Source organism: Chiloscyllium punctatum, chromosome 16 (assembly GCF_047496795.1).
Source record: "Chiloscyllium punctatum isolate Juve2018m chromosome 16, sChiPun1.3, whole genome shotgun sequence".
Lineage (NCBI taxonomy): Eukaryota > Metazoa > Chordata > Chondrichthyes > Orectolobiformes > Hemiscylliidae > Chiloscyllium > Chiloscyllium punctatum.
The window spans coordinates 8,355,437-8,379,858 of NC_092754.1; the positions used below are offsets into that span (position 1 = coordinate 8,355,437).

Consider the following 24,422-nt stretch of genomic DNA (forward strand, 5'->3'; position numbering starts at 1 on the left):
CTTTTCCAGTGCCACACTTTTTGACTCTGATCTCCAACATCTGCAGTCCTCACTTTCTCCTATCCACAGTTTAGGAGCATGGTGGAATATTCTTCACTTGTCTGGATGAGTGCAGCTCCAAAACATTCCAGAAGCTTGGTACTATCCAGCCGCCTTAATTGGAACCCCATCCACCACCTTCAGTATTAACGCCCTTCACAGCATTACACAATGGCAGCAGCGAGTACCATCTGCAAGATGCATTGCAGAAATTCACTAAGGCTACTTTGACAGCACCTGACAAATCTACAACCTCTACCCGCTAGAAAGACAAAAGCAGATGTGTTCTAACCTCTACAAGTTCCCCTTCAGGTCACGCTCCATCCCACCTTGGAGCAATATCCTTATTGTCACTTTGTCAAAAGCCTAGAAGATTCCCCACCAAAACAACAATTGTGGATGTTCCTACATTCCAAGGACAGAACGGTGGAAGAAGGCAGGTCACTACCATCTCCAGGGCAACTAGGAATTGGCAATAAACATAGCCCAGCCAGTGATGCCAACGCCCCATGAATATTTGAAACCATTCAAAATATTTTAAAGGAACTAGTAATTTAATCCAGCTCTGTGATATAAAAAGTACTGAGCTTTTATATATAAATCATGATCCTGAATTTATATTTTTTTATTTAAGATAAAGCGAGAATTCCTATTTAGGGTAGCAGTTTTTTCTTTGTTGTTTTGATGAGGACATTCCTGACAGCACAATATTAACTGCCGTTCAGGTTGTCTAAAAGATGTTAGTGGACTACATGGAACCATTAAAAACCTTTGGCGATGGTCCTTCCACAATGCTGCTAGTTAAGGCATTGCAGAAAGTTAATCTAGTGAGAATGAACGAACAGCAATATGTACACCTTGGGTTGATGTGTGACTTGGCAAAGGAGCTTGGTAGTGATGTTCTCATCACATTCCTGCTCTTGTCTTCCTATATAATAAACCTTGGGGAAGAGGGTAGCTGAAGTACAAGCTGTTGTAGTGCAGCTTATTTCACTTAAATATTTTTTGTGTTGCAGGTTCACAATAACAATTTGCAGTTTGTTTACAGGATACTGAAGAACTGCTTTTAGATCCACACTGCTCGCAGTTTGCAAAACTTCTGAGTTGAGCGCTAATGTATTAACTAGTAAAATGGTTAGCTCAAGAGTCTGTACTTTGCATGCTGTTAAGTGGCCATGAGCTCGCAGCACAAAAGATAACATTTTCTTTTGAAAAGGATCATGCAAAGCAGTTTTGACTGCATTCACTGAAGCTTGATAAATACAAGGCATACAATTATCGAATGACATCATTGCTTGTGGTTTTCATTTCACAGTTTTCTTTTTCCATATTTTCACCCATCTAGGGGCCTACCATAGAAACATATAAAGAATATTCTACATTGAGAACATCTGAGCAAAAGGAATACAATACTGTTTATTTTGTGGAAGAACATTGTAAAATATATGTTAGCAGTTGTAATTCCTACATTGAAAATAAAATTAACAATTTGGAAAGAAGTTATAACATACAGAAATATGTTTTGAGTAAATGAGCAAGTGCAGCTTCAGTAAAGGATTGAAAAAATTTCTGTTAAAACACAAAATACTTCAGCCTAGTTGCAGATTGATCCCTGTCCCCCCCCCCACCCTCTTTGATCACTGCTCAAAATACCAGCTATGCACCTTCACAAATTCTTAAAATGCAAATACTCCTTGATGTCAACCCAAACAATGAAATGAATTGTCTGCAAATGTTCACCGTAAGCTTTTTGGCAAAACTGTTCATTTTAGTATTTTCTTTTCCTAGTGGATCTCAGCTCCGCCAGTGAGGATGACTTTGACAGTGAAGATAGTGAACAGGAGCTGAAGGGCTACGCCTGTCGTCATTGCTTCACCACCAGTATGATGTTTTTCATTATTCCTGCTGTGAGACGTAATGAGAGATGAGTTCAGTTACAGTACTTTGTTTTTAAGTGACAGTATCTGTGCATTTAAACCTTGATAGGTGCTGAACCAGAGGGCAACTCTAGGTTTTATTTAAGTGTATTTTATTGAACTCGTTTAAAATCTGGCGCCCTTTGTTGTGCAGCTACTGGCACAACTGCACCGGAGGCTGAAGTGAGTGAAGGAGATCCTGTACACAGGTATCCAATTCATAATGTCGTTGGCATGATTCGCTTACTTAGAAGACATCGCCATCATTTCTTCTCACTTCCTTGCCCTCACTTTTGATGCAGTATTCAGTAACAACCTCAAACAGGCCCTCTTGTTGCCAGTGTTATGGAGTTTGTACATTATTATAATAATACCATTTAGACTAGCAGTTGCTTAGTGATTGCTGTCCAGTCAGCAGAGTACAGTTTTTTTTTAAATTGCGAGCATGCAAATGGAGATATTTAGTAGTTACATTCCTCTGTTACACTTATATACTCTGACCATTTTATTTTCATTTCCTTCAAGCCCTTCGTTTTGTGGCTATTGTAGGATTATGTCATGGAAGGGAGCACCTGAAGTAATTCATTTGGGTTTGGAGAAAATTAATAGCTTTAATTTGGTTGTTGGAGGTCAGTTATCTCTGCCTCAAAGCATGGCTGTGGGAGTTCTTCTGTGTCGTGACCAAGACCCAGCATCTTCAGCTGCTTCATCAATGACCTCCTTCCATCATGAGGTCAAAAATGGGGATATTCATTAATGACTGCACAGTTTTCAGCACAGGTTGCAGCTCCTGAAATAATGAGGCAGTAAATATCGAACAAGTAAGTCCAGACTTGAGTAGCAAGTAATATTCACACCACATTAGTGCCAGGCAATGACCATCTCCAACAAGAAACAATCTGACCATTGTTCCTTGACATTCAGTATTTCCGATAGCATTAGCAATGCTGAAACCCAAATTATCAACATCCTTGGTTTACCGTTGACCAGAAACTGAACTGGACCCTACAGATAAATACTGCTAGATTGTTACAAGAACAAGTCAGAGGCTAGGAATCCTGCATCGAGTAACTCACTGTCTGAGTTCTTATGGCCTGTCCACCATCTGCAGGGCACAAGTCAGGATGTGATAGAATATTCCCTACTTACCTTGACAGCTCCAATAACACTCAAGAATCTTGACATCACCCAGAAGAAAGCCAAAGTGGTACCACATCCATAAACATTAACTCCCAATATGACCAACACTCAGTAGCAGCAGTGTGTGCCAATTAAGAGATGCACTGCAGAAATTCACCAAGGCTCTAAGGGAGCACCTTCCAAACCCAATACCACTGCTGTCTGGAAAGATGAGGGAAGCAGATGCATTGAGCATCACCACCTGTAATTGATCCTCCAAGGAATGACTTGGCAATTCTTTTGCTGGATCAAAATCATGAAGCACCCTCTCTAATGGCATTGTGGGTCTACCTAAATGGACTGTGGCAGTTCAAGAAGGTAGCTCACTACCACGTCAGGGGCAATTAAGGATGGACAATTATAGCAAAGCCCAAATCTTCTGAACGAATGAAAAATGATTGAATCTAATAGCACTCTGTTCAACAATGAGTACTATGTAACAGTAGAAGAGGAAAAAAATTCTGCTCTGATTTTTAGATGAGATTAGATTATTTGGTGTGGAACCAGGCCCTTCGGCCCAACAAGTCCACACCGACCTGCCGAAGCGCAACCCACCCATACCCCTACATTTACCCCTTCACCTAACACTACGGGCAATTTAGCATGGCCAATTCACCTGACCTGCACATCTTTGTACTGTGGGAGGAGACCGGAACACCCGGAGGAAATCCAAGCAGACACGGGGAGAATGTGCAAACTCCACACAGACAGTCACCTGAGGCGGGAATTGAACCCAGGTCTCTGGCGCTGTGAGGCAGCAGTGCTAGCCACCATGCCGCCCACAATTGCCTTCATCTTCGTTGGCCACAATTCTGTGCCACCTGAGACAGCAATGTTGGGCGGCAGAGTGGTTAGCACTGCTGCCTCACAGCACCAGAGACCCGGGTTCAATTCCTGCCTCAGGCGACTGACTGTGTGGAGTTTGCATATTCTCCCCGTGTCTGCGTGGGTTTCCTCCAGGTGCTCCGGTTTCCTCCCACAGTCCAAAAATGTGCAGGTTAGGTGAATTGGCCATGCTAAATTTCCCATAGTGTTAGGTGTAAGGGAATGGGGCTGGGTGGGTTGTGGGTCGGTGTGGACTTGTTGGGCTGAAGGGCCTGTTTCCACATTGTAAGTAATCTAATCTAATCTAATGTTGTGATAATGAACAATAAATTTAAGGAAAGGGACTGTAAGTGAGGCGAGAGGGGAAACTTATTTCATGGTCTTCCGTTTTAGCTTCCATGTGTCCCATTGCTAAGATGCAGTTAGAGTTCATCCAACTTGTAGAGCTTTCTCACTAGTCTTGATGTAAATATGTAATAGTTGTATCATGAAATTGATAGGAAATATGCTTTTTTTAAAAATCAGCATCCAAAGACTGGCACCACGGAGGAAGGGACAATATATTACTGTGCACAGAGTGTCGAATTCACTTCAAGAAATACGCAGAACTGCCGCCTATCGATAAACCAGTGGATCCACCGCCATTTATGTTTAAACCAGTCAAAGAAGAAGAAGATGGGCTCAGTGGGAAACATAGCATGAGGACCAGAAGGAGCAGGGGCTCGGTATGAGAGTCATTACTTTTTCTTTCATATTTTATATTTATAGGAGACTAAATTTACATAAATCAATGTGACGCAGATGCGGTGAGTAGTTTGGCAATGTTCTTTGAAATCCTCCAATGCACTTTAGGACAAGCATATACTTTAATTTGTTGCCTTTTGAAATTCAGACCTGTGATGCAGTATGGCACATAGTGGCATACATCATCTCTCTTAAAAACATTTAGATCATGCAGCCTGAATGACATCGAGCAGCTGTGATTTAATGTTGTTATTTTATCCACATAGCATAAATAAAGTGTTTTCTCTGGGGTATTCTGTATTTCAAATTTATGGGGACCCATTGTCATTCAATATGAAATCAATAGAAGGCTAACAAAAGAATAAAAGTCGAGTTCTATTTTGCAACAAAAAAAAACACTTGTCCAACTCACAGGTAATAAAGCACTAGAAGTTTGAAGAACATATGCTGGACTTTAAAAACGTTTGGGTTTTAATTTGCACAGTACTCCTGATTAAAGTACCTGGGCACAGGATTTGAAATAAATGACACATGAATCAGGCTAAAAAAGATTGAGCAATTCCAGTATTTACAATGGGATTAAACAAAGTGTTCAAATTACAGGAACTGGTCTTGTCAAAGTAATTGTGTAATTCCTTTGAACACATAGAAGGGAAGCTTGTCCCTTCAGAATTAGCTTACAGTTTTTCTTATTAAAAGTAGAAGGATTGCAAATGGAATCTCAGCCACCAACGTTAACCAATAATTAACTGGAGAATATTAATTAGAAGCTAACATAGTTATAAAAGCACCTATGAATTATTAATCACCCCAATGCATGCGGGTCTAATAATGATTTTATTGTCAATTAGATGTCTTCACTGCGCAGTGGTCGGAAAAAGCAGACAGCCAGCCCTGATGGTAGGACCTCGCCTATCAATGAAGACATCAGGTCCAGTGGCCGTAATTCTCCCAGTGCTGCCAGCACATCTAGTAATGATAGCAAAACAGACTCTATGAAAAAATCCAGCAAGGTAATGTTCTGATAGTCATTGTGAAAGCAGTTGCATACTACCTTGTCATAGCTCCCTAGAAATGTAGTGGAGGCCGGTTCAATTGAGGCATTCAAGAGGGAATTGGATAATTAGATAGAACTGGTGTGCAAGGGTCTGGGGAAAAGCAGGAGATTGGCACGAGGTAATGATGTTTGGTTAAAGAGCCAGTGTAGGCATCATGGGCTGAATGCCCTCCTTTATGTCATAACAATTCTGTGATTTTGAGAAGAGATCATCTTAAAGCTGTGGACATAAGGCTTTAGATCTGGTGCATCAGAAAATAATGGGTTTTTTTCCTTAAATTTTTTAATAAGCTATATTTTGAAAATTCAACAAAATCCAGTCTCATTTTGAAGTTTAGTAGATTTAGATGATGTTGTGAATGGTAATAACACAAATATTGATTCATATTCAACAAATTCTGTTGTAGAGCAGTGATTATATTTCATGTGCCATAGATCTGTTTTCTAGTTGAAACAAAATCGCGATTGGTCTCCTTTACTCTGAATTAATCACAAAATTAATCCCGATTTTAATATTTTTGTGGGAAAGAAGCCATTCAGCTACAAAGATTAATGAATCAGTGAAATAACTGATGGTTGATGTATGTTACCATTATTGTTGCTGAATTGTGGGAGGTAAACATTTTGAAATTGTACCTGTAATGCATACTCCAGTTGGTAGTGCCTTTGACGTATGCTTTGGTGAAAATGTATCTTACTGTAGAATGAGATGTGCAGGCCTTTAAAATAGGGCCTGTTACTTCTCATTCATACCTCATTCCTACTTGTAGCCACTTTAATTCAGTGGCGTCAGCAGTATGCAAAGTTGCAGTCCTGTAATACAAATAGGACCCTGATGTGAATTTAGTAAAGGCTTGGCAAACTTTGTGAATGTTGGGCCCATCAGAGAAAACTGACTACACAGGGTTCCATGGCCAGAAGAGGCCCAGCAGAAGAACGTTTTTGAAATTGTAGTGATTTCATTGTGGGGCAGGAGTATTCCTCCAGTCCACAAAAAAAAGGTCCTCTTCCCCTGACCTACCCCAACTTGATGTCAAAGGACATCATCTTGTATTCCCCATGAAGGATCCTGATGACATGAAATCTGACTTCTGCCCACGGTCAAGGTAGTAATTCTTGTCATGTTCAGGCAAGCCCTGCAGTAGAAAATGGTCCAGGCTTATTGTTCATCTTAGGAACATTGAGTTTATGCAGCAAATTAAAATCAAGATTCACTTTTTTTACTTGAAGTTCTTTGTTTTGAAAATTCCTTTCCTTAAAAGAAACTGTGGTGATGCTACATGTTTTAGTACATTCATTATTAACTTGGGTAACTGGTTTGTTGTTCTTGTGCTCATATTGTTTTCAATTTTTTTTACACGACAGAGATCAAAGGATGATGTATCATCGCCATCAAAGAGTGCCAAACGCCAAAGAGAAAAGGCTGCTTCTGATACAGAAGAATCAGAAAGATTAAATGCAAAGAAATCCAAAACGCAGGCATGTATACTTGGCCTTCAGTCTTCAGTTACTCAGATTTCAATACATAATTCATTGGTGTTTGACTTTATATTATTACTAAACATGCAGTGTACCACTTTTTACATGGCACTAGAAGTCTATGGTAACTTTTTTGAAAGCAAACGTTGGACATGTGACTTGTTCCACACAAAGTTGTGTTGTCCCATCCATCAGCTCTGGAGATCTCCTATCACCCAGGTGGAATGTGGTTGCCAGGAAAAGGTGAAAAACAATCAAAAACCAAATCCCTCAACTGAAAAAAGCTGACTTTTTTTTTGTTTGCTCAAGAGGGTACAACCTAGACTGAATCCACATTGACCATGACTCAACCACCTTGTGTGTTATGTAAACGCTGACAGAATCAGAAAATGCCCAGTTCTTTCTTGAAGCTACTAAATAAGTCCGCATCAACTACACAATCTGACATCCTGTTTCACTGATGTACTCCAGTCCAAATCAAACCAGTAATTTTATCAATACTCCCACAGTCTTGTCCTGCCATTATTATTGTCGACTAAAATCAAACCATTCTTAAATGTACACTTGACTCCTTAATTGGGACATCAACCAGAGCTTCTGGCCAATTGTAGTTAACATACCCTGTTTATGCACAGTTAACTCTTGGATCTGAAAGTGGCACCTTCCAGAAGTGAGACAACGAAGCTGATCTTTCCTTTCCTGACGTAGAATTACTGAGGCTGATTGTTACAATATTATCACCACACTAAACTGTGCACAGATTCTGGGATCCCTCTGTCTAGATCAAAAGGCAAAACTTCACTTAGTTTATAATTTTCAAACAAGTTCAACAAAAATATGAAAGAGTGAGGTGAAAAATTAATGAGCTCAGCTTGGACAAAGAGTAATTTATACGTAACAGAAGAAAACGTTTGCTTTTTGCAAAGGCAGTCTCTCGCTGTTCTGTATTGACATGCAGAATTGATAAAAAGCTCCTTGTAAACAAAATGACAATTGGGAGATGAATGCATATAGTTTTTCATAATCTTCATATTTCATGAATAATACCACTGGAAGCTAAATGCACTAAAATACAACCCTTTGAACTCCTCTACTGTCATCTAATCCTCTTGCCATTACCAGTAACACTGATCCTTAGGACTCAAGATGGAGCTCCCACAGGGTGTGAGTAAACTGGGCAAAGTGTGTGATCTAATTACTTATAACATTAGCCACATTTATAAACAGCAGATTGTTGTTTAAACTGCCAGCAATCTACTGAAGAGGTCTTCCTCTTGGCTCCATTTTGACCATGTGTTTTAACAAGGACCACCAATTATTACATTATTGATTTGAATTCTGCAATTCAAAAATGACGTTCTTTGCTTTTAATACTTGGGGGGAGTGTAACAATTTCCTCAAATTGCGTAATTCAGATTGTTTAATCACGTTTCCACTCCCTCTAGTTGTGACCTGAATGGGCATCATTATAAGCAAAATTGAATGATTAATTGGATTTGTTAGCATGGAAAACATGGCAGGGTTCTGACATTCAGAATTGTCAGTGATCATGCTGTGAATGTCAGCAACATGTGGACTGTCCTGTAACAATTTTTTTTGTAGTGTGCAATTATGTTGCAATTTTTTCAGTAACATGGTAGTATGGAATAAACTGTACGGCAGTCAGTCGAGGTAGTTTGTAATGATAGTGATATACTTTGTTTTAAAAGTCTAGAATCAATGTTGCTAATTTTGTTAAACAAGTATGAAGTGTAAGGTGAATCTGCAAGTGTGTGCATTTTCTAAATAACTAAATTGACTCGAGAAAGGAAAGAAGCCACATCGAAAATGAAGCTATACCACAATCTGCTGTTAAGGTCAGGAAAAATTGTAGGTTTATCTCACAATGAATTCGGCAATGCCACTTTAACCATAAACTGTACTTGTCTTCCCTGTCAGCAAAGAAAAATGCTATACAGAGATTTGAAATGTTGAAAATGATCAGGATGACCTTGACCATCTCAGATGAACGTTGCTGAAAAAGTATTTAACGGAAACCAAGGAATAGTGTTCTAAGATGTGCTTCTAAAATTAAGCTTTAGCCTTTTTCCTGTGATGATCAGTCTAAACATAATTATAAATGATACTTTAATTTTTCCACATAAAATTGCTGTTTAATATATTCCTGATTTTAAATTCTGTATTCCTTGGTATTTTATTTAACAATGTAATTTCGACCTAGAGACTCTGGTGAAGAGCCGAGATTGCAGGTGAATAGAAAGTGTGATTCGACAGTGTAGGTACAGTATGTGGTAAATGGCAGTGCTTCAGAATTATTTAATCGAAAGAAAAGACCCACCATCTGCTTGATATTTGCCTTAAAACACAGGCTTTATAAAATAAATCTGAGTTAATTAGACTTTGTCTAAACTGTGACTTTTTCCGTACAGTGACAAGTTGATTAAAATGTAGCTATTACATTATGTTAATAAAAAGACATATTTTTGAATATAAACTCCCAAATTGAAATTTTAACATGTATTGAAAATGTAGGTATTAATATTTATATGCAAATATGATCACAGTTTTAAGCTTGCAAATTAGTTTGTATTCTTCCGTAATCTAGGCAGTATATTTTATGCAGATTACTTTTTAAGCCCTTGATGGGGGAAATGATGATGTTCAGTCTGAGATGTCTCAGAATTGTCTCCATGAAACTCCCTGTATAGAAGCAGCAGCTGCTGATTACAGTACCAAAGGGCTAGAGCCTCTATCTTTGATGCCACTAACTATGTTTTATAAAGCTTCACTATTAACTGGCAAAAGTTTACTTTTATACTTAGTGAGCAAGTTTTTGTGCCTTTCTAACTTTGCATTTTTGGACTGCTGTATTTGATAACCAGCTTCAAAAAGCAAGGTTTCCATCTTTATCCAGAAAAAAATAGCAAGCTCCCAATGATATTACGTATTTATTTTTAAGAAGTCGGGTTCCTCGTTATAATTAAATCAACAAAACAGGACCAGAATAATACTGAATCATGAATATAAAAGCGAAATATTGCAGATGTTGGAAATCTGAAATAAAAACAGAAAATGCTTGTAATACTCAGCAGGATTGGCAGCTGTGGAACAAGAAGCATAGTCCAAAATGCTTGGGGTTTTAAAAAGACAAACTCACCTGGATTGATTTGTGGCTTATTTCAGTTTTTGAGCTTCCTGTTTGCTGTTTCATCGTGGATCTGTAGTTAGGAAATTGGGTGTTGTATGTTGCCTGCAGTGGCTTCTATCAAACCTGGTTTAACATCGGCTTCTATAAAGTGGACAGTGTCAGCTCACTATTGTGATGGAATATATACTGGCGGTGTAGTCAAAACTGGGAAAATTAATTAAATGTTGGCTCATCTAACAACTGCACTGTGACACCAAATCCTGCTTTAAGATTTAAAATTAGTACCTAATTGGACACTGATAATTTTCCATTCTTCCTGTCAGATAAGAGTTGGTCAAAATTATGCTAATGTGTAATGATCATAAAATTAGGTTCACTAAATAGTATTTGATGACTCATTGTCTTTTTTTATTTGTAACAGGAAATAAGTAGACCAAATTCGCCATCTGAAGGAGAGAGTTCTGACAGCCGCAGTGTTAATGATGAAGGAAGCAGTGATCCAAAGGATATTGATCAAGACAATCGCAGCACGTCACCAAGTATACCGAGCCCAAGGGACAATGAGAGTGATTCTGATTCCTCTGCACAGCAACAAGTATTACAGCCTCCTCAGCCTCCAGTACATCAGAATCCATGTGCCTCTCTGCCATTAGCACCACTGGAACCACCACAGATGCCCCCTCCGGCATCATCCTGTGCTGTATCAGTTTCTCAACAATTGTCTCCAGTTTCACAGCCTCGAAGTCAGACACCCCCTCATTCACTGATGCAGCCTGCACCACAGCTTCATCCCCAGAGACTAACATCACCGCACCCTCCGATTCAGCAGCAGTTGCAACCTCAGTCACAACCTCTTCCCCAGACACAGCCTCAGCTTCACACTCAGGTGCAACCATTGCCTCATTCTCTGCAAGCTCAGTCGCACATACAGCATCAACTGCAAGGTCCGCCATTCTCAATCAATCCTCAGCCTCCACAGCCTCAGATACAGCCGCCTTCTGCGCAGGGGCCAACTACAACGCACTCTCAGCAACACACTCCTACGCAAGTCCAAGCACAGCCACCACCACCTCCTCAAGTACAACCACAGTCACAACCTCCAAGAGAGCAGCCTTTGCCACCTGCTCCTGTGACTATGCCTCATATTAAGCCACCCCCCACAACACCAATTACTCCTGTTTCTAACCCACAGTCTCACAAACCACCAAACCACCTTGCAGGACCACCTCCCTTCCCACAAATGCCTTCAAATTTGCCACCCCCTCCAGCTTTAAAGCCATTAAGCTCACTTTCCACCCATCACACTCCCTCTGTTCATCCACCTCCGTTGCAGTTAATGCCTCAAACTCAACAGATTCAGCCTCCTTCTGCTCAACCCCCAGTGTTAACTCAAGCTCAGAGCCTTCCAGTGACTGCAACTCATCCTCAAGCAGTACCGCACCCAGTTCCTTCGCAGCTGCCATATGCCCATCATTCTTTCATCCCATCAGGGGCTCCTGCCATCGCTTCTTCATCAGCATCTACCACATCAAGTGTTGCACCCATCTCTACCATTCAGCCTACAGCTTCCATTGTTACATCTATGTGTTCTGCTGGGAGCATCACTAATACTCCGCCTGCCACAGTGACGAGCATTCAGATTAAAGAGGAAATGCAGGATGAACCAGACGATCCAGACAGTCCTCCTCCATCTCCAAACAGGAGTCCATCTCCAGAACCAACTATTGTTAGCGCACCTAGCCATGCCAGTCAGTCAGCCAGGTATTTTTTATTGTATTCTATAGTGCTGTTAGTTTTAGAAGATAAACGCAGTGAGCATTTCTTTTTGCTTTCACTTAATTATTCTGAAAGCTGTAATAATTGAAAATGTATGTTGCATCCTGCAGAATAGAATAAGTGAAAAATACTCGATGGTTTTGTTTTAAAGATGCTTCCATTTCTCTGTTTGTCGTTTGTGTTTTTATTTAGGTTCATCAAACATTTGGATCGAGGTTACAATTCCTGTGCACGATCAGACTTGTACTTTGTGCCACTGCAAGGATCAAAACTCGCCAAGAAACGGGAAGAAGTAATCGAAAAGGCTAGGCGAGAAGCTGAGCAGAAGGCCAGAGAAGAGAAGGAGAAGGAGAAGGAAAAAGAAAAGGAGAGGGAACGCGAACGGGAACGTGAGAGGGAAGCTGAAAGAGCAGCGGTAGGTGCTCCTCTTCAGAGCAGCTTAGTTGTTCCTTCTATGAATATCAGGAAGTCACTCATAAATCAGTTTGAGAATTCGGGACAAACCAGTTTATGTAGGAAGGGAACACAATGTGGAACTCTGCCACAGGAGGTATTTGAGATAAAATGCTTAGATATGTTGGTGGAGAAGGTCCGCCCCTTCTCAGCCCAGCATCTTTTCATCCCATCAGGGGCTCCTACCATTGCCTCTTCATCAGCATCTACCACATCAAGTGTTGTACTTATCTCCACCATTCAGCCTACAGCTTCCATTGTTACATCTGTCTGTTCTGCTGAGAACATCACAAAGTACTTAAAGATTACATGGGTGAGTTTAGTGAAGAGGTTTATGTGGAGTATAAACATCAGCAAAGACCAGTTGGACTAAATGGCGTGTTTCATGCTGTACTGTGGTAGCATCACTGGTGGTGTAAGATAATTACACTTTTGCAGTTAAACTCCTGTTAAATGTTGAGTAGATTTTCAGAAGCTGCAGGCAGTTTCCAGAAGAGGATGGAACATAGCAGGTGATTCGCCCCTGGGACAATCCTGCATTTTCTACCAAAACTGCCTTGGCAAAGGCATAGCAACAGATTGTCAGTCTGTCCTGCTCATTTACCTAAGAAAAGGTTGGCAGGTGAATCTAACGAAAGGCAAGAGAGCCAGTATTATAAAAAGGACAGAGGCAGAAACTCAGATGCATAACTGTTCACACTGGCTGCCCACATTATCTATTTATGCTGCACCAATTTATTATGTCAGTGCATAAGCCAGGAAATCACATACAGTTGCATTCTATAAGCTGACTTCCTCCCACCCCCTTAAAAAACTGATAAAAGATTATATGTAGTAAACCTATTCCAGTATATAATTTGGAGATGCCAGTGTTGGACTGGGGTGTACAAAATTAAAAATCACGCAACACCAGGTTATAGTCAAACAGGTTTAATTGGAAGCACACTAGCTTTTGGAGCGTTGCTCCTTCATCAATCACCTGATGAAGGAGCGTCGCTCCGAAAGCTAGTGTGCTTCCAGTTAAACCTGTTGGACTATAACCTGGTGTTGCGTGATTTTTAACTTTATTCCAGTACAGTTACTTTCATTTTAAAGAATGCCTCTTCAACATGTTGCAAAATTCTAAACTGCTTGCCAGAAGTCTGTATATATGTGCAGCTGGTTTTCAGACTATTAAAGTCAGTCTAGAAATAATAAAGAATACTATCAATAACACTCTGATCTCTATCATCCTAAATAATAAGTCTAACATTGGTGTTAATTGGAAGTGAATTTTAAACCTGCGTGAAGAAGCAGAAAAAATGTCAAAATAGGCAAGAGGAAACAAATCAATAAGCTAGGCCATGGAAAGAGAGTTAATAGTATATAAAACCTGAAAACCATTAGAGCAGATTGCACTGTCTGACCAGCTGTACATTTCCAGCACATTTTGTTTTTATTTCAGAATCCCAGGATTGCGATTTGTTTTCCCCCCTCCATATTATAATTTATTCCCGTTCCTTTTGCAGAAAGCTTCAAGCTCCTCCCATGAGGGACGCATGGCAGAATCTCAACTTGTTGGGCCAGCTCATTTAAGGCCTTCATTTGAACCACCGCCCACTACCATCGCAGCTGTCCCTCCATACATTGGACCAGATACTCCAGCACTACGGACTCTCAGTGAATATGCAAGACCGCATGTCATGTCTCCAACCAATCGTAACCATCCATTCTTTGTTCCATTAAATGCCTCTGATCCAATCCTGGCTTACCATATGCCAAGCCTCTATAGCGCTGACCCTGCAATGAGAGAACGTGAGCTACGTGAAAGAGAGATTCGGGAGAGAGAGATTCGTGAAAGGGAGTTCCGTGAAAGGATGAAGCCAGGCTTTGAGGTTAAGCCACCTGAACTGGACGGTCTTCACCCAGCTGCTAATCCTATGGATCCATTTGCTAGGCATGGTGCATTAACAATCCAACCAGCAGCTGGAGCTCATCCATTCCCTCCTTTCCACCATGGATTGAATCCTCTAGAAAGAGAAAGACTTGCACTTGCAGGCCCTCAGTTGCGGCCTGACATGTCTTATGCTGATAGACTGGCAGCAGAAAGAATACATGCTGAACGCATGGCATCTCTTGCAAATGACCCACTTACAAGACTGCAGATGTTCAATGTGACGCCACATCATCACCAGCATTCACACATACATTCGCACTTACACCTACATCAGCAAGATCCATTGCACCAAGGTGAGTTGACTCAAGTCTGATCATTAACAGCCAAAAGAGTTGCTAGCCATTATGTCATCTTGTTTGTGTATTTATGTGTGCTGAAATTTTGTAAATATGATACAGTGATGGTGAAAGAATATGATTTGAATGCTTCTGATATCACAACGTAAGTGCAATGATTTTGTGGTTACCTTATCAGTGAAAAATGCATGTAATTCACTAGTTTATAGATACTATGAATCTTAAATACAGGGAAGTAGAATTTCAGCTTCAGAGTTAAATCAGGCAAACCATGCCCGAATTTTGTGTAAAGTTGCTCAGATTTGGTTATGTGATTCAGGCACTCACTAAAATAATTTGCACATCACAAATGAAAAATCTGCCACAAGCCAGTGATGTTGTTCAGTGCAATAAAATGGCATGTTTTCCATCTAAGTGCGATATGGTAATCTCATAAACTTTCATGAATACAGTTGAAATTAGGGTTCTTACCAAAAATAAACACTTTACTCCAGTCCTCCATCTGAGATGATTGAAAATTACTTCAAAAAACTATAAAATTGTTTGGTACTTTCATTTGTTGGCTTTCCTACTTAAGTGTCCTTTGACACAAGATTTCTAAATGTTCCCACTAGCACATGTGCAAGTATGAAAATTAACAGAACTTGATCCTTTTGTAACCAGCACAATCATCAGAATCTTGCAATGTTGCCCTGGGCAGATCTTGATCCAAGTATGGAAGATTTCAAAAACTGTTAACTTATTCATGCATAAATGTGACCTTTTGCACTGATTTGACCAATTCTATCCAGATTGGGCTGATATACTGGCATAATGAAGCAAATGCTCGAGCCCAGTGTTGTAAAGTAAGGTTCTGATATACAACATATTTTGCATTATTGCCCTTATTTCATATTAAAAGCACAAAACACAAGCCGCACAAATGCAAGCGTTATAAATGAGGCTTTCTGTATCCATGAAGCAATATTGTCATTGTGATTTTGTAATATACAAATTGTTGGAGTAAGGTTGAAAAGCATTGCATTACCAATTGTATGTATTTGATTATTTGCACATTTTACAGAAGGGTGTGTAGCTAGATTTGAAGTAAAGTTATGTAAGTAGTTACAATTCAGCATTGCACGTGGTCGTGCAAGTTCAGAACTGATAGAGAAATTCCTTTACACCAATAAGTTTTACAGCCTGATGCTATTCATTTTACTCATTGTGTTCTTGACTAAAAGTGCACAGAAATGACACACTATGTGTCAAGTCTAATGGTTGTTATATTTACAGTTGGTAAGCTGTGTTAAAGAAGAGGAATCTGAATATTCTGAAATGATTGTAATTTGCAAATATATTTTTCATAAAATGAAAAGACATCAGGCATGGTATATTAGAACAGTAAATGTTCACATTCACATGTGCCATGAATAAGTTTCCTGATTTTCGAACATGCCCTCAGTGCTCAATGATGAGCTGTCTCATTTCAACACTCAGTATTTTGTTTCCTTGGCAACTCATGTTGGCTACCTTTCATCATTGGATTCTAGCACACAACTGTCATTAATTTGGAAAAAAAAATCAGCTGTAAAATTTTGTTTTAAAAAAAAAAGTTTGTTTTTAATAAAATTGGGATGATTATTAAACTAACTTAAGTGCAGAAGAAGGCACTTGCCTTTGTGTTGAGAATGCACATTCTCGACTCCCACTTACAGGAATTGCTTAGCTCAGGCCTCACAGTTGCCGAGCGTGGGAGGAAATCTCAAGAAGGCACATTCAATGCTTAGGTAAGTGTCTCAGTACACCATTAGAAAATCAGCTTGTTATTTCACAGTCCCATTAATCAGTGAAAATTGCTGAACTGCACAGGCTAACATGAAATGTGAACTTACATCTTGAATTTAGTGCAGAAATTTGAATCTTGCTGAATGAGCTACAAACATGGACAGGAGAGGTCATTTGGTTGCCAGAAAATCAAACCGTTGAAGGCCAATATAATGTGTCATCATTGGACCTTACTCCGTCTTTGAGAAACTGAATAAAAACATGAGGTGGATTTATCCCTTGTATGTTACTCTGAACCTTGAACCAGGCAGCTCACGTTCTTATCAACTCGAGTCTATTCTTTAATACCTGATTTCTCATTTTTCTTAATAGTCAGACAGGTGGTAATTATCTATACTTGCTAAATTCTAAATCATTGGTTTTGGTGTCATTCCACAGTCAACCTAGTCAGTTGTGTTTACCATAGATTTAAATAAACCTGAAATCTATTTTTCATAATACCAATAGATTCCTCAAATTTTCCTGTTATCCAAGTTTGTTTTCCTTAACTAAAAGATTGATGTGTAAATTTTCTTACACACCTTGTTGTTTGTCTCTTTCAGTAAGTAAATAGATCTACTTATTAGGCATAAGAAGTAGGGACACGAAAAGATCGAACAATTTGTGAAACTTTTGTGCCATTCAGATCACTCTTGTCTGACCTTTAGTTTCAATTTCACTTTACCGACCATTCCATTTCACGTAATTCCTCAAGATATCAAAGATTGGCCTACTTCAGGCTTAAATATTTAATGATCAAGCTTCCATACACTTCTAGGTAGAGACTGTTTGTGTTCACAAATCTGTAAGTGAAGAAATTTCACCTCCTCTCTAGTCCTAGATGATCAGCAGTGATCGTGTATCTGTGTCACTCAGCCTTGCATAAGCAGGTTACCCAATCATTATCACATTTATCTGTGTGGAAGTTTGTGTGCAAATGGACTACCATGTTTTTCATATTGTAGCATTGACTACACTTCAAAAAATTATTTATTCGGTTGTTAATTAGTTTGAGACTTCCAGTGGTTAGGAGAATTGCAATATTAAAACAAGTTTTTTTTATTTTCCAATATCAAGAACCTGCACAATTGCAGTTGTTTTCATTTAAGTGGGCACTTCTGCTGTTTAAAACTCCACGTAGGATATTTACAAATATGTTTGTGTTAACCAACATAAACTTTAAACAATTTCCTTAATTTTAATTTTGATCTTTTTCTAATGATTTAGGAGCACAGAAATCTGAAAAGCTTTCCAAAAATTATGCAGTTCGACTTCTTGTAACTGATGTATGTTAGTTATAACAAAACAGGGCAATGAGGAAATAAAATTTATCAAATGATTACTTTCTGTTTAACAAGAAAACTTGGTGTGACTTACAAAAGACCATCAGAGGAAGCATTTTATTTCTCATTAAGATATATCTACCAATACTGGGAAACTTACCATTATAACAAACCCATTTTCTCGCGAAAACATGTCTGCAATCATAGAGTTTAATTTTCGCTTGGTGCATGTATTAGCTCTGAAAATAGAATACAACTGAATACATTTCAATTGCAGAGTGGCCTGGTACTGTTCATTGTGTTGTAATTAACTTGGCCAATTCAAAATTCCCAGTGTCTAGGGACCCAGAAGACTGATAGAGATCTCTTTGAATCAGTTAATTAACTGTAAAGTAAATGCAAGTCGCCACCAAAACTGTTCCCTCCTCAAGTAAGACCAAGGGAATTACCCCCATTTGGATATTTTGGATTCTTATATGACAGCAGTTGCTAGAATTATATTGCTTAGTGTAATTAAGTATTCTACAATATTTTGTGGTCATGAAGAATGATAGATCAGTGAAAAGTTCTTAAGTATTTACTCCTAACAGATTAACTTCCCATGCCTACATTTATAGTAAGAAACCGCATAATGATTTGAGTTCACTTTGTTAATGTTATAGGAAGAGCTTGTTGTCCAGGTTATGCGCAGACATTCACATATTTAAAAAGCACTGTGCAACATGAAATACTATTAAAAAGTAGATTGTTTTGGAGAGTATAGATAATCTCTTTACATGCCAGTACAATTCCAGCTGCTTTGATAGTTTTTTCAGCTGACAACCTGCTGTGTGCAAGTACAGATGGGCAAAAGTATATCAGGTGTCGGACCGAGGAGATTTCCAGAACAGAGAATGCCAGTGTGATTTTGAAACCAGAAGATCTTGATAGGCTGCTGGACTATGTCACTTTGACCAATACGATGGTAGGATAGTGCCTTTGTCATTATCAGCAGCCATCTCCACTCCGTGTACTTTCGAAGCATCAGTTTTAGTTGATGGGAGGCAATGGCCTTGTGGTATTATTGCTAGACTATTAATCCAGAAACTCAGCTAATGTTTTGGGGAGCAAGGGTCAAATCCCGCCATAGAACTTGAACTCAATATTAAGGAACATCGGGAATTACTGTGAAATCATTGCCGATTTTTGGAAAGACTTGTCTGGCTCACTAATGTCCTTCAGGGAAGGAAATCTACCATCGTCCCATGTGACTTCAGACCCACAGCAACGTGATTGACTCTCAACTGACTTCTGAAATGACCTAGCAAGCCACTCAACTCCGTTCAAAGGCAGCTAGGGATGGGCACTAAATGCCCGGTAATGCCTCTGTCCCGCAAGTGAATGAAAAAGAATCTTTACGTGATCTTTCATGCCCATGGTTCATTGTTAAATCTTTTAACTATTTTCATTTATCCTACGTGGAATTCTTGTTCAAAAGGCTGATTTTGTGAAATAAGTAATTTTTCGGAAGAATGTGACTGAACCTGAAAGTGATCATGTAAATGACTTGGTGAAGGTGTCCCTCAAGTGAATGATTAAATTCAAAAGTGGCTCTTAGCTGACCTGAATATCTGGCCACCTCAGAACACTAGTGAAGCAGCACCGTTTCTGACTATATGATAATTATGAACCAAACATGTGACTGTAGATAAAGGTGAACTATCCCTTCTCATTCTTGTTGACTTGTCTGCTGCTTTTGAGATTGTTGAATGCGGCATCCTTATGCAGTGCGTTTCCTCTGTCATCTAGCTGGGTGGGAATGCACTTAGTCCATTCATGGGCTGTGGGTATTCCATTTATTGCCCATCCCTTTTGCCCCTCAAAGATGATGGTGGCGGTGAGCTGTCTTCTTGAACATTGAAGTCTGTGAAGGATAGATAGGCTGACTGTGCTGCTAGGAAAAGAGATCCAGTCTTGCTGTCACATTTGACTTCTAGTGTTGAGTCACATGCACATACTGTCTGTGAGACCACCTAATCCCACCTCTAACATTGCCAGACTCTACATTTGATTCATAGAATCAGAGAGACCTACAACATGGAAACAGACCCTTTGGTCCAATTCGTCCAGGCCAATCAGATATCCTAGAATAATTCAGTCTCATTTGCCAGCATTTGGCCCATATACCTCGAAAACCTTCCTGTTCGTATATTCATCTAGATGATTCAATTTATCTGCTACTGAAACCCTGCCAACTATGTTAAAACCTCTAGATGTTTCTATTCAAATATATTACTAGCCAGCTCCCTATTGTTCTTCATAAACTTGGGTTCGTCCAAACTTTGTCCAATTTACATTGTCCTTTTAACCTGTCACTCCTATGCTTTCAGTTGTACATTACATCCCCAGTAAGCAAAGCTTTGATTTTAAAATTCTCATCCTTGTTTTCAAATCTCCCCATCGTCTTACCCCTCTGTATCTGTGTCATCTGCACCAGCCTCTTGAGATATCTGTGCTTCTTGGATTTTGGCCTCTTGAACATCCAGATTTTAATTGCTCCACTATCGGTTGCTGAATGTTCAGCTGTCAAGCCCAAATTTCTGGAACTCTTCCCCTAAACCCCTCTCTCTGTGTTTTTGTTCCTTTTAAATCCATCTCTTTGAATGTGGGTTCAGTTATCTGCTTTAATGTCACCTAATGTGATTCTATGTCATGTTTTGTTTCATAATGCTCGTGTGAAGCATTCTCCCTATGTCTGCGCGGGTTTCCTCCCAAAATCCAAAGATGTGCCGGTCAGGTGATTTGGCCATGCTAAATTGCCCATAGTGTTCAGGGATGTGTAGGTTAAGTGCAGAAGTCAACGGTAAATATAGGGTAGGGGAATGGGCCTGGGTGGGTTACCCTTCGGAGGGTCAGTGTGGATTTGTTGGGCCGAAGGGCCTGTTTCCACACTGTAGGGATTCTATTTTAAAGTATCTTGAGCGGCTTTGCTATGTTAAAGACACTGCATATATCCTCCATGTTAGAACATGTAGACTAAGTCAGCAGCCGTCATCATTTTTGATTCCCAAATAAACGAAGAGGTTAGCAAATTGACCTCCTTCCCCTTGCAGTTATGTTGAACGTTTCTCACCGAGAGTTCAGCTGCAGTCCAAACTGACCTGGAAAATACTGATCTTATTCTTTTAGAATAAGTTCTCTATCCCAAAAATATATCATAGATATTACATCAATAGCTTTGGCTTAATAAAATAATTTGTATCCCTAGATAAATAAGGGAATATTGATTGTACTTATGCAGAATTAATTTGGGGATTTGTTAAAATTGAAACATTGAAAACCGATAGCATTTTTTTCATAATCCAGGTTTATAATACGAACATGCACATCCCGTGCAGTTCAACTAAAGTTATTGCACAATTGATTTGACTCTTTAAAGAAGAGTTTATACTGCCAGATGGGAAAGTATGAGGTTAGAGGGCAAGAGCAGTAAGCACAGCCTGATTTGGAAATGAGTGACTGTGGTCCTTTCTAATCATGGTTGGACCAAAATCTCAACACCCCCCCCCCCCCCCCCCCCCCAAACCAAACGCACACATGTCTGTCTCTTGCTGACTCTCATGCACACTCGCTCTCTCACACTAACTCACTCACTCTCAATACCTACGCACTTTTGCGTGCGGTGTACACATATGCACGCACCTCTAATAGCAGGAAGGAGTGCCTTCACACAGACTGCAGCCAACACTATCTCATAGAACAATCAGTGATGGACAACAAATCCTGGCCTTCCTACCAATGCCCAATCCCAGGAAGGAAAAAAAAATAGGCTCCGTTGCAGCTCTGTCGTCTCTTGCACCAGGTATAATCATTGTCATAAAAGTGGGGGAAACCCAGAGTAGTAAAGGCCAGTGATTTCTCCACTAGGCCCTTGGCAGTGCTCCCATTCCTCCATAAGGAATCAATTAAATCATCTGCCTTCAGTGCCTGCTGCTCCAAGGTGCCCAATATTCCTAGAAAGGACAGCACACTCTGTGCATATTGCAACGGAATCAAAGTAAAGGTCTAAATTGCATCATCAGTCTCTAATGTTTGCATGTAAAAAAAAGAGCTTGACTTTGTATAACATCCTTCACAACACTCTGGTGTCTCAAAGCTCTTTTGAGCCAATACTGTACTTTCGAGTGTGGTCAATGTCATGGGAAAACTGCAACTAATTTGACACAGTCCCTGTCAAGGGAGGCCTCTAAGAGAACCCAGTTACCTTCCATCGGTGAGACTGTGCATTGCCCTGTACTCAGTTTTGCCAGCTCATGATTTTTCCAAATTCCCGATGAAAACTGCATTGCTTGTGCATGGCCATTGCTTATTTAAACATTGTATCATCTAAATCCATGGACAATTGCAGGAAAATTTAATTCTATGTTCTCAGTATTTAAGGTATTGTGATCATAACATCATAACTGTGGAATGGTTGCTTGTGGTATGTATCTGAACATAGTAGGCTCCTTTAAAAAAGAAAAGAACCATTCCAAGAAAAGCATTTAACTAACCTTTGAAGATTTTCAGGAAGTCTATGTGACCCATAAATCTGTTTCATTCTCATACTTTCTCTCCATTTGTTAAAAGATATACTTCAGCAATTCACTGAACTAATTCCTTATTTTCATTTCTCATCCCCCCCCTCCCCCCCTCCATCTTCCTGTAGCCCTAAATTGCTGAGCTGATAATTAATAGATAGGTTGGTGAAATGTTTAGCATTGTGTTCTCCAAAATAACATGGTTATGCTGATGCATATGCACAAGTCCCACGTTGCTCCTGAGATGGATTGTCAGGGTCTAATGTGGTGTGTGGAAAAACTAGCTTTCATTTTGTGCAATCTGGGACATGAGATCAGATTGCAAAAGGCTGACCATGAACAAATGGAATCTGCTCATTTAATATTGTTTTAAGTCAAACACCTAGCCATTTTGTCCTGTCAAATTTCAGGATACTTGGCCTCCTTCACTGACGATGACCTTAGGGTAAGCACTGTTTAGCAGGGAAGAAAGGTTGTGAAGCTTGGGACTCTGCACCAATCACAGCCGACAGCAGTTGGCTTTTTTACCACAGGACAGGAGTGTTTCTGCTCCCCTTGGCTTCACAGGAAGGCGTTTAGAATCTTGTTTATGAAGAGTGCAACTTCAGTTGGTCTTGATGCATGGTCTAAGTGCTACTAAATAATACTGATTGCAGAAGGCATGAAACTTGCCCTATTCACTTCAGATGACGTACTGAAGAAGGGCCTTATGTGGGTAAGATTTCTCTTAATTGCATACTTAAGGAAATTTAGTGTGTTTTAGGAAAACCTGAAAAACGATCCAATTTCAGGTCAATGGATAGAGAATTTTGGTCACAAAGTTGGATCTTGCAACAAGGACCAAGACCCAAGGACTTTAAGCACTTAGGGTTGGAGAGCTTATATTAATCCAGTTATCTAGACTAGACAATTTCACGTTTGCGTCATGTGGAGATGGGTGAGTGGGAAGACGACAAAGACTAACAAAGGAATTGTTACAAGTCTAAAGGGTGTGTTAATGTGTAAGGGGTTCAGTAGAGGAGCCCAATGTTTGTCAGAAACCAGCAGTGATATAGAGGTGGATGTCACCATGACTGGTGATAATAGGACGCCAAGCTTACAATAGCCTGGCTCATCTTTAGAGACTGGAGAAGAAGATGATATTAGTTATTATATTTAAAACCTCATTCACAATGCTTATAGCTTGTTGCACTAAGCTAGACGATATAAACAATACAGTTACTTTTCTTGTTGTCTGAGTTTTTTTTTTGTGCCCAGTAGTTTCAAAAGATTTTTCTTTTTCCTTAAAACTAGGTTCAGGAGGTGTGCATCCATTGGTGGATCCTCTAGCAGCTGGGCCCCATTTGGCTCGTTTTCCATACCCACCAGGTGCAATACCCAACCCACTATTGACCCAGGCTCCACATGAACATGAAATGCTCAGGCATCATCCTGTCTTTGGTAAGAAAATTCACACATCCAAAATAATTAATTCCGTATATTAATATTTTGAGAGGTTATGCTTATATCTCAGTAATAGATTATTTAAATTTAAATAAACCTACCTTAATTTAATTGTATCACTGGACTGGTAATCCAGAGACCTAGCTAATACTATAGGGGGAGAACCAGAAATTGCTTGAGAAACTTGGGTCTGGTAATATCTGTAGAGAGAAAGCAGAGTTGACATTTCTCCATAAATGCTGCCAGACCTGCTGAGTTACTCCAGTTTGTTTTGTTTCAGATCTTTGGCATTCACAGTTCTTTGTTCTTAAAGCAATAAAACAAAACATTGGTTCAAATCCCTCCATGGGAAATGTTGAAATTTGAATTCCGTTTATAAACCTTAAATTAGAAGCCTAGTCTAAAGGTGACCACAGAATCTTTGTCCATTGTTGTAATAAGCCATCTCCTTCACTTATGTCCTTACCTAGTCTAGCCCACATG

At 39.6% G+C, this 24,422-nt stretch overlaps 1 protein-coding gene across 13 annotated transcripts in view; it reads left to right on the forward strand.

Moving 5' to 3' along the window:
* The window catches only part of rerea (arginine-glutamic acid dipeptide (RE) repeats a), a 566,413-nt gene that overhangs the window by 529,069 nt on the left and 12,922 nt on the right, over positions 1-24,422 (forward strand). For all 13 annotated transcript variants that reach the window (XR_011962674.1, XM_072586150.1, XM_072586154.1 and 10 more), the window contains 8 exons: positions 1,828-1,920; positions 4,485-4,684; positions 5,555-5,716; positions 7,126-7,239; positions 10,809-12,148; positions 12,356-12,578; positions 14,125-14,845; positions 23,790-23,936. Coding sequence is in view for 12 of the 13 variants with exons in the window: in XM_072586150.1 (XP_072442251.1) it covers positions 1,828-1,920; positions 4,485-4,684; positions 5,555-5,716; positions 7,126-7,239; positions 10,809-12,148; positions 12,356-12,578; positions 14,125-14,845; positions 23,790-23,936 (3,000 nt within the window). In the remaining variant the exon portion in view is untranslated. The remainder of the gene's footprint in view (positions 1-1,827; positions 1,921-4,484; positions 4,685-5,554; positions 5,717-7,125; positions 7,240-10,808; positions 12,149-12,355; positions 12,579-14,124; positions 14,846-23,789; positions 23,937-24,422) is intronic.